Source organism: Crocodylus siamensis, chromosome 2, assembly GCF_052110815.1.
Source record: "Crocodylus siamensis isolate JL-2025a chromosome 2, ASM5211081v1, whole genome shotgun sequence".
NCBI lineage: Eukaryota > Metazoa > Chordata > Crocodylia > Crocodylidae > Crocodylus > Crocodylus siamensis.
In genome coordinates, this window is record NC_143396.1 from 168,723,853 (window position 1) to 168,733,797 (window position 9,945).

At 42.5% G+C, this 9,945-nt stretch overlaps 1 protein-coding gene across 1 annotated transcript; it reads right to left on the reverse strand.

Moving 5' to 3' along the window:
- Window positions 1–6,539: 6,539 nt before the first annotated feature.
- Window positions 6,540–7,433, reverse strand: LOC149871211 (mas-related G protein-coupled receptor member H-like). Its single transcript, XM_090034598.1, has one exon. The coding sequence runs from the start codon at window positions 7,431–7,433 to the stop codon at window positions 6,540–6,542; it is 894 nt and encodes a 297-aa protein (XP_089890724.1).
- Between the last annotated feature and the right edge of the window lie 2,512 nt (window positions 7,434–9,945).

Below are 9,945 nucleotides of genomic sequence, written 5' to 3' on the forward strand. Positions count from 1 at the left end.
GATATTTATAGCCATTAGCCTTTCAACTTCTAGTTTTTCTTTCTCTTTACTTTCTGCTATTTCAACATACAAATTATATACCTCATTTCTGGTTGATGGTCTATTCTTCATTGGCTTAGCAGCATGGCTTATGCAACATTGTATTATCATAAACACTAGGTATACTCCAATAAAAACAACAAACAATATCAACAAACTATGAATGACAGTAGAGCCTAAGGAACTAAAAATAGAGCTAAACCAAGAATTCAAATTCCAGTTATCTGACTTATGCAATTTAGCTGCTTCTTTTCAAATATGTTTACTTAAATCCTGGATTTCTTTTGAATTATCGGGAATATAAGTACAGCATTCTTTACCTATTAAAGCACAGACTCTTCCTTTGCTGGCTAGTATATAATCTAACGCAAGTTGGTTTTGCAATGTCATTTGCCTTATTTCCTTCATTTCTGTATTTATTTTATCAAAACTATCAGCAGTAGCATTAGCAATCTTTTCCAGAGATGCTGCAACTTTCTTTATCTCGGACATAGCTAAGCTTGTGCCATAGCTGGGGAACATTATACTCCAAAATCTTTGATTTTCTGTAATTTCACGAACATTGCGAATTCTCCCTTTAGGTAAACGAGATCTCATAGTAAAAGCAGGATACGCTGCGCAGACATAGCACGTTCCTCTCCAACCAGAGGAAAGATTTTTACAGACCTTATCTCCACATACAAAATAGTGACCAGCTAATGCAGTATATCCACCTGTATTACAGTGTGGGGACATCATCCATTGCGAATAATAGCCTGAAAATTGACCTGCAGGGAGTAGTTAGATATCCAGAAATTATTAGAAAACCAAGCATCATTTATTTTAAATTCTACCTCACATTTACTGACTCCTACTGCAACACGAGATCCATTACAGGTCCAACAGAACTTTCCAGGGGTGGCATAACCTAATCGTACATATTCAGACCAGTTGCAACTTACATTCTGCCAGGTTTCGTTCCCATGAAAATTTGAATAGTAAGGGGCTAACATCTGAGTTGCATTCAAGGGTACCGGTATCATGAGTATTCCTCCAGTAGAATAGATAGGGACATGACTACATATCCAACAATGAGAGACATTTAAATCTATTCCAATTTGATTAACTAAAAACAAGAACACATTTTCATGAAGTGATCTTCTTTGTCGGTGCAGACATGTAGTTTGGTTTACAGAGTTTCTTATAACTGATGAGTCAAATTCATATAAGATGGCCCAAAAAGAAATACTGAGAACTATCCAAATCATGACTAACCAACTTCACCTCGGGAACCAGGAACTAGGTAGAGGCCTTCTTCCTGTCCCGAAGGGCATAGTGGTGTCGTTGGGGCACATCCTCTTTGCTCTGTAGTGGCAAATCCTCTTCACCAGTAGGCGCTTGGCTCACCACTGGCCTTGAGCTCTCCTGCTGGCAGGCACTAGGCTCACTACCAGTCTGTGGAGGCTGATTACAAGATTGATATAGAGGAGACTCTAGGTCTAATGGGGCTGATGTTTTCTTACTGTGTGAAGCATGGACCCATGTCTGGAGTCCTTGACACTTTATTGCAGTGTTGGTGGTCAGGGGTATCTGGAATGGGCCTTTCCAGCAAGGTTCCAGCGATGACTTTTGTTGATGGACTTTTACATGGACCCAATCTCCAGGCAGGATAGAATGGCACAGCTCATCTGGTTCTTTGGGGAGAGCTGCCTGTACCTGTGAATGAAAAGCCTTAACACACTTCATTAGTGCTTTACAATAGTCTAGAATGGTATCATCAAGTGAATGTATATCGCAAAAGTGGGAGGCAACAGGTGGTGAGGCAGGGAGCCTCATGGGTCTTCCCATTAGAATTTCATGTGGGCTAAGCCCAGTCTTCGGTTGGCAGTAGATCTCATACTCATAAGGGCTATGGGAAGTGCATCTGGCCGTTTTAGGTGAGTCTCAGCACAAATTTTGGCCAGTTTATTTTTCAGAATGCCATTTTGGCGTTCTACTTGACCCGCGGCCTGCGGATGGTATGGGCAATGAAAGTTCTGTTGGATCTGCAGGACTTTGCAGGCTTCTTTCATTATCTGTCCAGTAAAATGAGTTCCTCTATCAGAGTTTAGGGATAAAGGAATACCAAACCTTGAAATAAAGTCTCTGAGCAACTTTTTGCTTACAGTTATGGTGTCAGCTTTTGCACATAGGTAGGCTTCTAAACATACATACAATAACAAGAATATATTCATAAGAACAACATTTCTGCATTTGAATAAAGTCTAATTGTAAATTTACAAACATGGGGGATGTGCTGCCTTCTTTGTTTTTACAGGCTTTAAGGAGGTAGATGCCAAGAGCAAATCATCAACATATTGCACAAGATTAAGTGGGAGAAGTGGGGCTGTGATGATGTTACTATTTCTCTGGCTGGCCTAACAGGAGGCTCCCTGATTCGGGACAGAGAATTGAGTGAGAGGAGGTGGTGGAGGTTTAAACATCATCCCCGGCTGGCCAGGCCGGTGAGGACATTGAGCCTTCCAGTGTCCTGGTTGGCCACAATAATGACAACTGTCATTATTTTGGGACTGAAATCCTCCTCGTCCCATCCCACGACCACGTCCCCTGCCTCTGAACTGTCCTCGATGGAAACCTCAGCTTCTGCCCCTGTCTAAAGTCTGTAATTGCAATGACATTAACTTAGTTTCTGTGGATTCCTTTTTCTTTTCTGGGCAGGTTGTACAATGATTTGCAATGGTGACTAGTTCTGCAAGTGGCTTAGTCTGCCAACCTACAGCAATTGTGCACAACTGTTCCTGGACTTTAGAAAGAAGTCCATGGACAAAAGCAGAAGCAACTGCTTCTGGGGCAGTTTCAGCTGCATTTTCAATACCAGAATGTCTTTCAAATACTAGTTTCAAGCAGTCCATGTAGTCTGCTGGGGATTCTCCTTTATTTTGTTTACAGTTATGTATTTTGACCCAGTCAGTTTTCCTGGGGCAAATTTTAAGCACAGCCTCAAGGAGGCGTCTTTGGGCATCTGCTAAGTGATCTCCAATTCTGGGGTCTTGAGTAGGCCAAGTAGCCTGTGCGATGAGGCGGTTGTGGACCTCAGAGGGCAGAACACTTCTCATTAATTGGTTCAAATCTGCCCATGTTGGATCATAACAATGGATTACAGTTTCCAATTCATCTTTAAATTTCTGGGGCTCCTCTCTGATGTTGGGAAATTGTTTAACAAGGTTTAGGAGATCTCCTGGGGTTCAGGGGACAGGAACTGTGATTCCCTGAGTTTCCTCATTTGGACCTTGCCCTGGAAGTTGGCGTAAAGGCATATGCTGAGCCTTCTTAGATTTTAAAGAGGGGGCTGAACCATACTGGGTACCAGACCTTAAACAAGAGAAGGGAGTTGAGATTTCAGGAGACAGACACCATGTCTTCGGTGGACATGGGCATGCCCTGGGGGCAGGTGACGATTGTTGAGTGATAGTTTCTTGGTGAGGTGGGCTATTCCTGCCAGAAGAGTCTATTTGGTTACTTTGGACTTCTTCAGGTTCAGATTGTGCCTGGAACTGATATGGGAGTGGCACATTAAGAAAATCAGTTATATCTTCTGCAGATTCATTCTCAGTTATTTGTGGATAAAGTTGTTTTGGTGCTGATGGTACTATTGATGGGGGTCCCCCTTTTGGTGCACCTTTCTGTTTAATTCCTTTATCTGAGATTTCAGTTTCTCTTGGGAGTCTTTAAGACTCCGAACTTGAGATTTTTTTTTCCCTATTTTATTTATTTATTTTATTTTGGAAGCTTCTTTATATTAATCAAAAAAATGTGTCCCACTGAGTCTGTGGTATATTTCTACCTCTTAACTCAAGGTCTCTGCAGAGATGAACAATTTTACTTAAATCAAATGTTCCCTCCAGGGGAAACTGCCAGCTAAAATCATCTCTGGTATACCAATTCCATTTGTCTAGAAACTTACAACTTTTATGGCCACAGTGTGTGTACATGTACAATGCTGGAGTCCCTTTTGGCAGAGCCGGTATGTCTTTTAGACTCTCCATTCCGCATATCTTTAAACTCAATTCACACAGGTCCTTCATACAGGCATGGCTTATTCAGGGTGTCCGGTCAGGTTGTGAGATTTGCTAGTGGCACAGAGATGCTGTGGCTAATGTCCAAAGACAAGACTCCACTGCAATAACAGCACACAATGCAGTTACTCACGGTTAGACACGGCTCATTTATGAGGGTGGGGAAAAGGTAAATCTGTCCACTGGGTCACGAGGTTCCAGTTGGGCCCCCTTTCATTCAAAACTGCCCTTCCGGACAGCCTTGGGGCAGCTGAACCCAACCTTAGTCTCAGACCTGGTCAGTGGCTCATATTTCTCAATTCATACTCTCAATTCACACAAGGGAATTTCTGTGTTGAGGCATGAGGTTCAAGAGCATTTCTTTAGTCTCAGCCTTGGTCAACACTTACCGTGGAAAAACATTCACACTCTAAGAGTTTCCACCTTGCACCCTTGCTTTCAAAGAGCACACAGAACAAATCTGATGTCTTCGGGGCGGCTGCACAAGGTTTCTACTTCTGGCCTCAGAAAGACCTCACAGTTCTTTACAGAACTTAATTCATACAGGGAAATACTTTCACTGACAACAGCAACACAGAGTCTTAACTCTTAACTCTTAACCTTGACTCTTTCTATTCACAGTTAATACTTACACAGTGGGTCTGACAGTTCTGGCAGCAAAAGTTCAGATAGAGTGAGCCTCAAGTAGTGAATCAGGAAGACACAGAGACAGCCTCTCACTGAAAAGCCCCAATAGAGATTTCAAAAGGTCTTTTACCTTGGTTTGGCACCAGGGCTTCAGTGAAGAGATGTCTGTGTCCCAACTGATCACTCCGGGCGTCTCTATCCGAGTCACGGCACCAAATTGTGGAAAAAATCAAACTTTGCATTGTGGTTGAACCAGAACTGACAAAGCCAGCTTTTCTTTATTTAGGACTATACTGTGATCACAGGGAGAATTCCACACAGCAAGGGGAATCACCCTTGTCTGTTTCAAAGGATTTCTCAGACTCTCTAAGGTTACAAGCGTATTTATACTAAAGACAGAGAAAGAGATAAAAAATACACCTTGGAGAAACAAAACAATAGTAAATTACACAGAAACTTAAAACATTTACTTAAACAATTATCTATGCATAGGGCTATCCCAAGGCATGCAGGAATGCAGATTCCTTATCTCAGAACATTTGAATTAAGCAGTATCAGCACGTCTGGTCTTTTTCTGTTTTTCCTAGTCAAGTAAGCCAATTACTTCTACAATTCATAATGGAAGAGAGAGTCCACAGCAGGGCACACAAACAACTATGCAAGTGCTTTGGACAAAGCCCATGCCAGATGGAATAGAGGGCAGACAGACACCTCTCAGTACTAATGGTTATCAGAAAATAAAGACCAGTTCTGTATGTGAACAGGATGTGGAAGCCAACGTACCCCAAGTCAATTCCATTTCCCAGCAACCTGAACAGACAAATAAGTATAGTAATGTTGCTGATAGCCATTCTGGTTAAATGGTGTATTTGGCATTGGCTGCTTTTGTATCCATTCATGTGCCCCAGGCTGGCATGTGTAAGAAATAGGGATATTGTTTTTCAGCTCTGTCATAAAATCTCTACCACAGGACAGCATTTTCTCCATTTAGCAATATTTCTCTACTAAGCTGAGAGTGGGGAGATGAGAAGAGGGAATTGTGGCACTCTGTTCTGTGTTTTCTGTTTTTCCACCCCATCACAAATGCACACAAACATATCACCCATCCCTCTGAGGGGACAGAAAAGTAGAAAGAAAATCTTGAGAATATACCTGCATGTGTTAGAGGAAGCTGCAGTGTACAGAAATGTTCCAGCTGGGAAAAGACAAAGAGGCCTATGTACATTCTCTAGCTGCAACATTTGCTTTTTGAAAAGTTTTCAATAGAGCACTCAGCTGAGTGGAACTTGCCAACTAAACCCTTGACTGAGCCATAGAAAGGCAGGAATGGAGCAACAATGGTGGGACCAAGAGTTGAAAAGGACAACCCCAGGCTACAAGGACACATGGACATGTAGTAATTTAGAGTAGTGTCTAGAATAATAATTAGGTCTTTACAGGGTGAAAGTTGACACAAAATCTGCATTTATATGTTGGTGGCTTTTGTCTCACAAGCTATATCAGACTCTTATGGAGCTACTCTTGCTGCTAGGGAAGTTGGTAGGAATTTTCTATGAATCCAAAGCAAACAGATTCAGGCCTATAACATTTGCATAAGTTTACATTACAACGGGAAAGCATCCCCTGATACACCCAAGGAATGGAAGTTGTTCTGGCTGGGGACAGAGGAATGTAGGAACTACCTTGCTAGGATCTTTACATTACTGATTTCTTGCACTCTGTGATTCCGGGAAACTTCTACTCCCAAAAATGTTTCTGTCATGTTTGCTCCTGCAGTTATTTAAGTGGTTGTCTCCATTGACTCATCCCTGGAGGTTTCTACTTCTCTACTTTGTCTTCAAAGACCCTCTGGAGGGCAACTTTCACAGAGACCCTGAGCTTCCGCTTCCTGTAGCTCCCAACTAGGAAATAGATAACAGGGTTGATGCTGCTATTAACTGAAGCCAAAATGAGAAATATATTGCCATACACCATATTATTAAAATGGACAAATATGAAGAAATTGAAGGGAACAGCAAAAAGAAGGAAGAATAGTACAGTAAACAGGATAACAATGTAGAGTCTTCCTGTCTGATGTCTCTGGGAGCCACACTGGAGCCTAATGAACAGGATCAGATTGGAAACAACCATGATGCAAGGAATAATTATGACATTCAAAATTAAAGAGATGATCCAGATAAATATATGTGAATTAAAAAACTTAACTGCATTTAAAAGGGTTGAAAAGATCCAGAGCAGAGTACAAACATAACAAGACAAGTGCTTTGAGCGACGTGTTCGGTACCAGATTGGGAAGAGGACAGACAGACACCTCTCAACACTGATGGCAGTCAGGAGACATAAGCTAGTGGTGTATGGATAGAAAGAAACTAGGATAAAGGTCTCCTTTATGAATAAATAGAGTAAATCAAAACAAGCTTCATTGCTAGTGATATGAATTATGAGGACAGCAAATAGTATTAGCAGGAAACCAAAGTCAGTAACGGCCAAGTTCAGGATGTAAATGGTGAAGGGGTTCCTCTTTATGTGGCAGCCAAGGAAGCACAGAATAATCCCATTCCCCACCAAGCCAAACAGGCAAATGACCATAGTGACAATGCTCAGGCTTAATTCGTCTAAAGTCTGTGCTCTGTCTGTAGTCCAGTTGCATCCATCCCTGTAGTCCAAACTAGTTTCTATAGGAGACAGCTGTGTTGTTCCCAGCTCTTTCATTATAAAATTTCTACTGTAGAATGATGGGCTCTCCCTTCAGCCTCCTTTACAGAGACCTGTTAAACAAGAAGTGAGACAGGAGAAATCATGAGCTTGGTAACCTCTGTTTTGTAGTTCCTTGCTGATTCCAACCTCTCCTCAGCAATCAGCCAGGTCAAAGTGTGACAAAGCATGATATTGTACTTAATACCCCTAGGTTAAATGTGCTTATGTTACAATGATGTGAATCTCAAATTTCCCAGCCTGGGTGTTATGCCAGGAAAGAACGGGTTAAGGTTATTTGAAGTAGATCTAGAGGATCTGTTTGAGTGCTCTACTATTGGTAATGGGGCATAAAGCAAGAAATTAATCAACCTGCATATATTAAAACACCAGGTCGCAGCATCTGAAGAACCCTGCTGTTTCTAGGGCCAAGGAGGGATTTTAATTTGGCAGTGGCCAAAGCGATAGTGGCTGAACAGGAAATTCCAGAAGCAAGTGCAGGATGTTCGCATTTGTCCAGCTAGTGTCTGCTGTTCTGGTGGGGCTAGAAATGTGCCTGACTCAGGTGGCACAAGTTTAACCAGTGTCCACACATGATCTCATTGGCTTATGTAGAAACGGCAACCATTGCCCTGGGCACTGGTTAGAAAGTGCTCAAACGCACCTGGGTCTTCACACTGAACAGATAGGTTGATAGAAAGGCAGGGATGGGGAAGTGGGTGAATAGGTGAGTACACTGGATATATGACCGAGTAGATGGATGAGTGCATAAATAGGAGACAGATGGTTGGAGATATACACTATGGGCATGATCCATAGTATATAACTTTGCTTGTCCCTAAGTATGCTCAGTATTTGCCTGTTGTTTTGCACAAAAGGCTCTGACATGCTTGAGCAAAACCGGGATGGGAGGGGGAAGTCAGATGGGGCTCCTCTTTTCAACCTTTGAGAGCCAAATGGGGCACCTCTTTTCCAAATTTAGCATATGCAGAGTGAGGACAAATAAGCAAGTCTACTTTTCATTAGGACATTCAGCTGGTCCATGGAAAAGATATGGACATAACCACAATGGTGGTCTTTCTGCTGATGACTAATTTAAATTAAAATAAAACCCAATATTCAATCATAGGAATGATGATAGTACCAGGCAGAGCAGGAACGAAAGGCCAGTGACAGATTAATTCATGATGGAGACTGTAACAGGGTTCTCATTGAGACCCTGTTGTTAAGGAAAAGGAGGAGCAGCTGGAAATAATTACACCATGAGGAGGGCAGGCCCCTGGCCCTAAGGAGCCAATGGTGTAGATGTAATATCTTTTATTAGACCAACTGAGCAGTTGGAGGCAAGTTCTTGGCAAGCTTTCGGGTGCAGTCACCCTTCTTCAGGCATAGAGAGTCTTTGCTGTACACACACTTGTGAGCAAAAAAGGAGCCAGTGGGACTTAGTGACTGATATCCACACCACTGTGTATGCCTGGTAATTCCTGCTCTTCCCAATCTCATGGCCTGAAACTCCTGGATCTCAGTAAGAGTGAATAAGGAATACAAAGGGAGATCATGACTGTGGAAAGATGCTAGAGACAAATGGAGAAAAGCATGTAAGTTGGAACAAGCCTGCACAAAGTGAGAGAGAGAGTTTAACAGAGGGGCAGAAGGAGGACGAGGAGGAGAGGGTAGGGAGAGAATAGAAATTGGGCGGAGCTTGTCACCCCATGGCAGGGAAGTGAAGAAAGAGATGTGAAGAAAGGGGCATGAGGGATGTGAAGAAAGGGGCATGAAGAGGCAACCTGGACAGAGAGGGAGGAGAAACAGAGGTAAATACAGAAAGTGATGGGGGCAAAATTAAAAAAAAAGAAGGGGTTCTTGGGTCCTCAGCCATGCATGGAGCTGAGAAGCAGAGCAAATGCATAGAAGGAGTGGATCTGGGCCTTGGCCTCTGGGGCTAGCTGGAGGCAACATTCCTCGCTGGCTACCTGCCCTACTCTGGAAAAGTGGAGAATCTCAGAAGGTGGGCAAGGATACACCTTCTAGGGGAAAGGCAGAGATGGAGTAAGGCAATGACTACACCTGAGAGAAGGTCCTGAAAAGGGGGATAGCCAGAGACAAGGAGGAAAGAGATGGGCATAACTAGAAGAACCTGAGAGGGCTGCTAGATAACAGTTTGGGGTTTTCTCTGCTAGTCACTGCTTGGGCTTCAGGGCAGAATGACTCTAGATGTGTCCACACATGCACTTTAATGCACAGTAGCCAATTTTACTGTGTACTAAAGCATCACATCAAAAATGTGCTAATACACTAATGCACAGTAAAAATAGGCTATTGCACATTAAGTGTCACTAAAAAATGTGTGCTTTCACTACTACACATTAGGACAGCCCAAAGTACATTCGCTTAGTACCACAACATTAGTGGTACTAAATTTAATGTGTAGTAGCAAAAGTGCATTAATAAACATGTAGATGTGCCCTCTGACTGCTGTGCTGCTGTTGCAAAATTAATCTTGTTTTTGTTTAAGAACAGCTGACTATGA

Excerpts from the sequence above, each read along its gene's own strand:
- LOC149871211 (XM_090034598.1), bottom strand. The coding sequence starts at position 7,433 with ATGAAAGAGCTGGGAACAACACAGCTGTCTCCTATAGAAACTAGTTTG.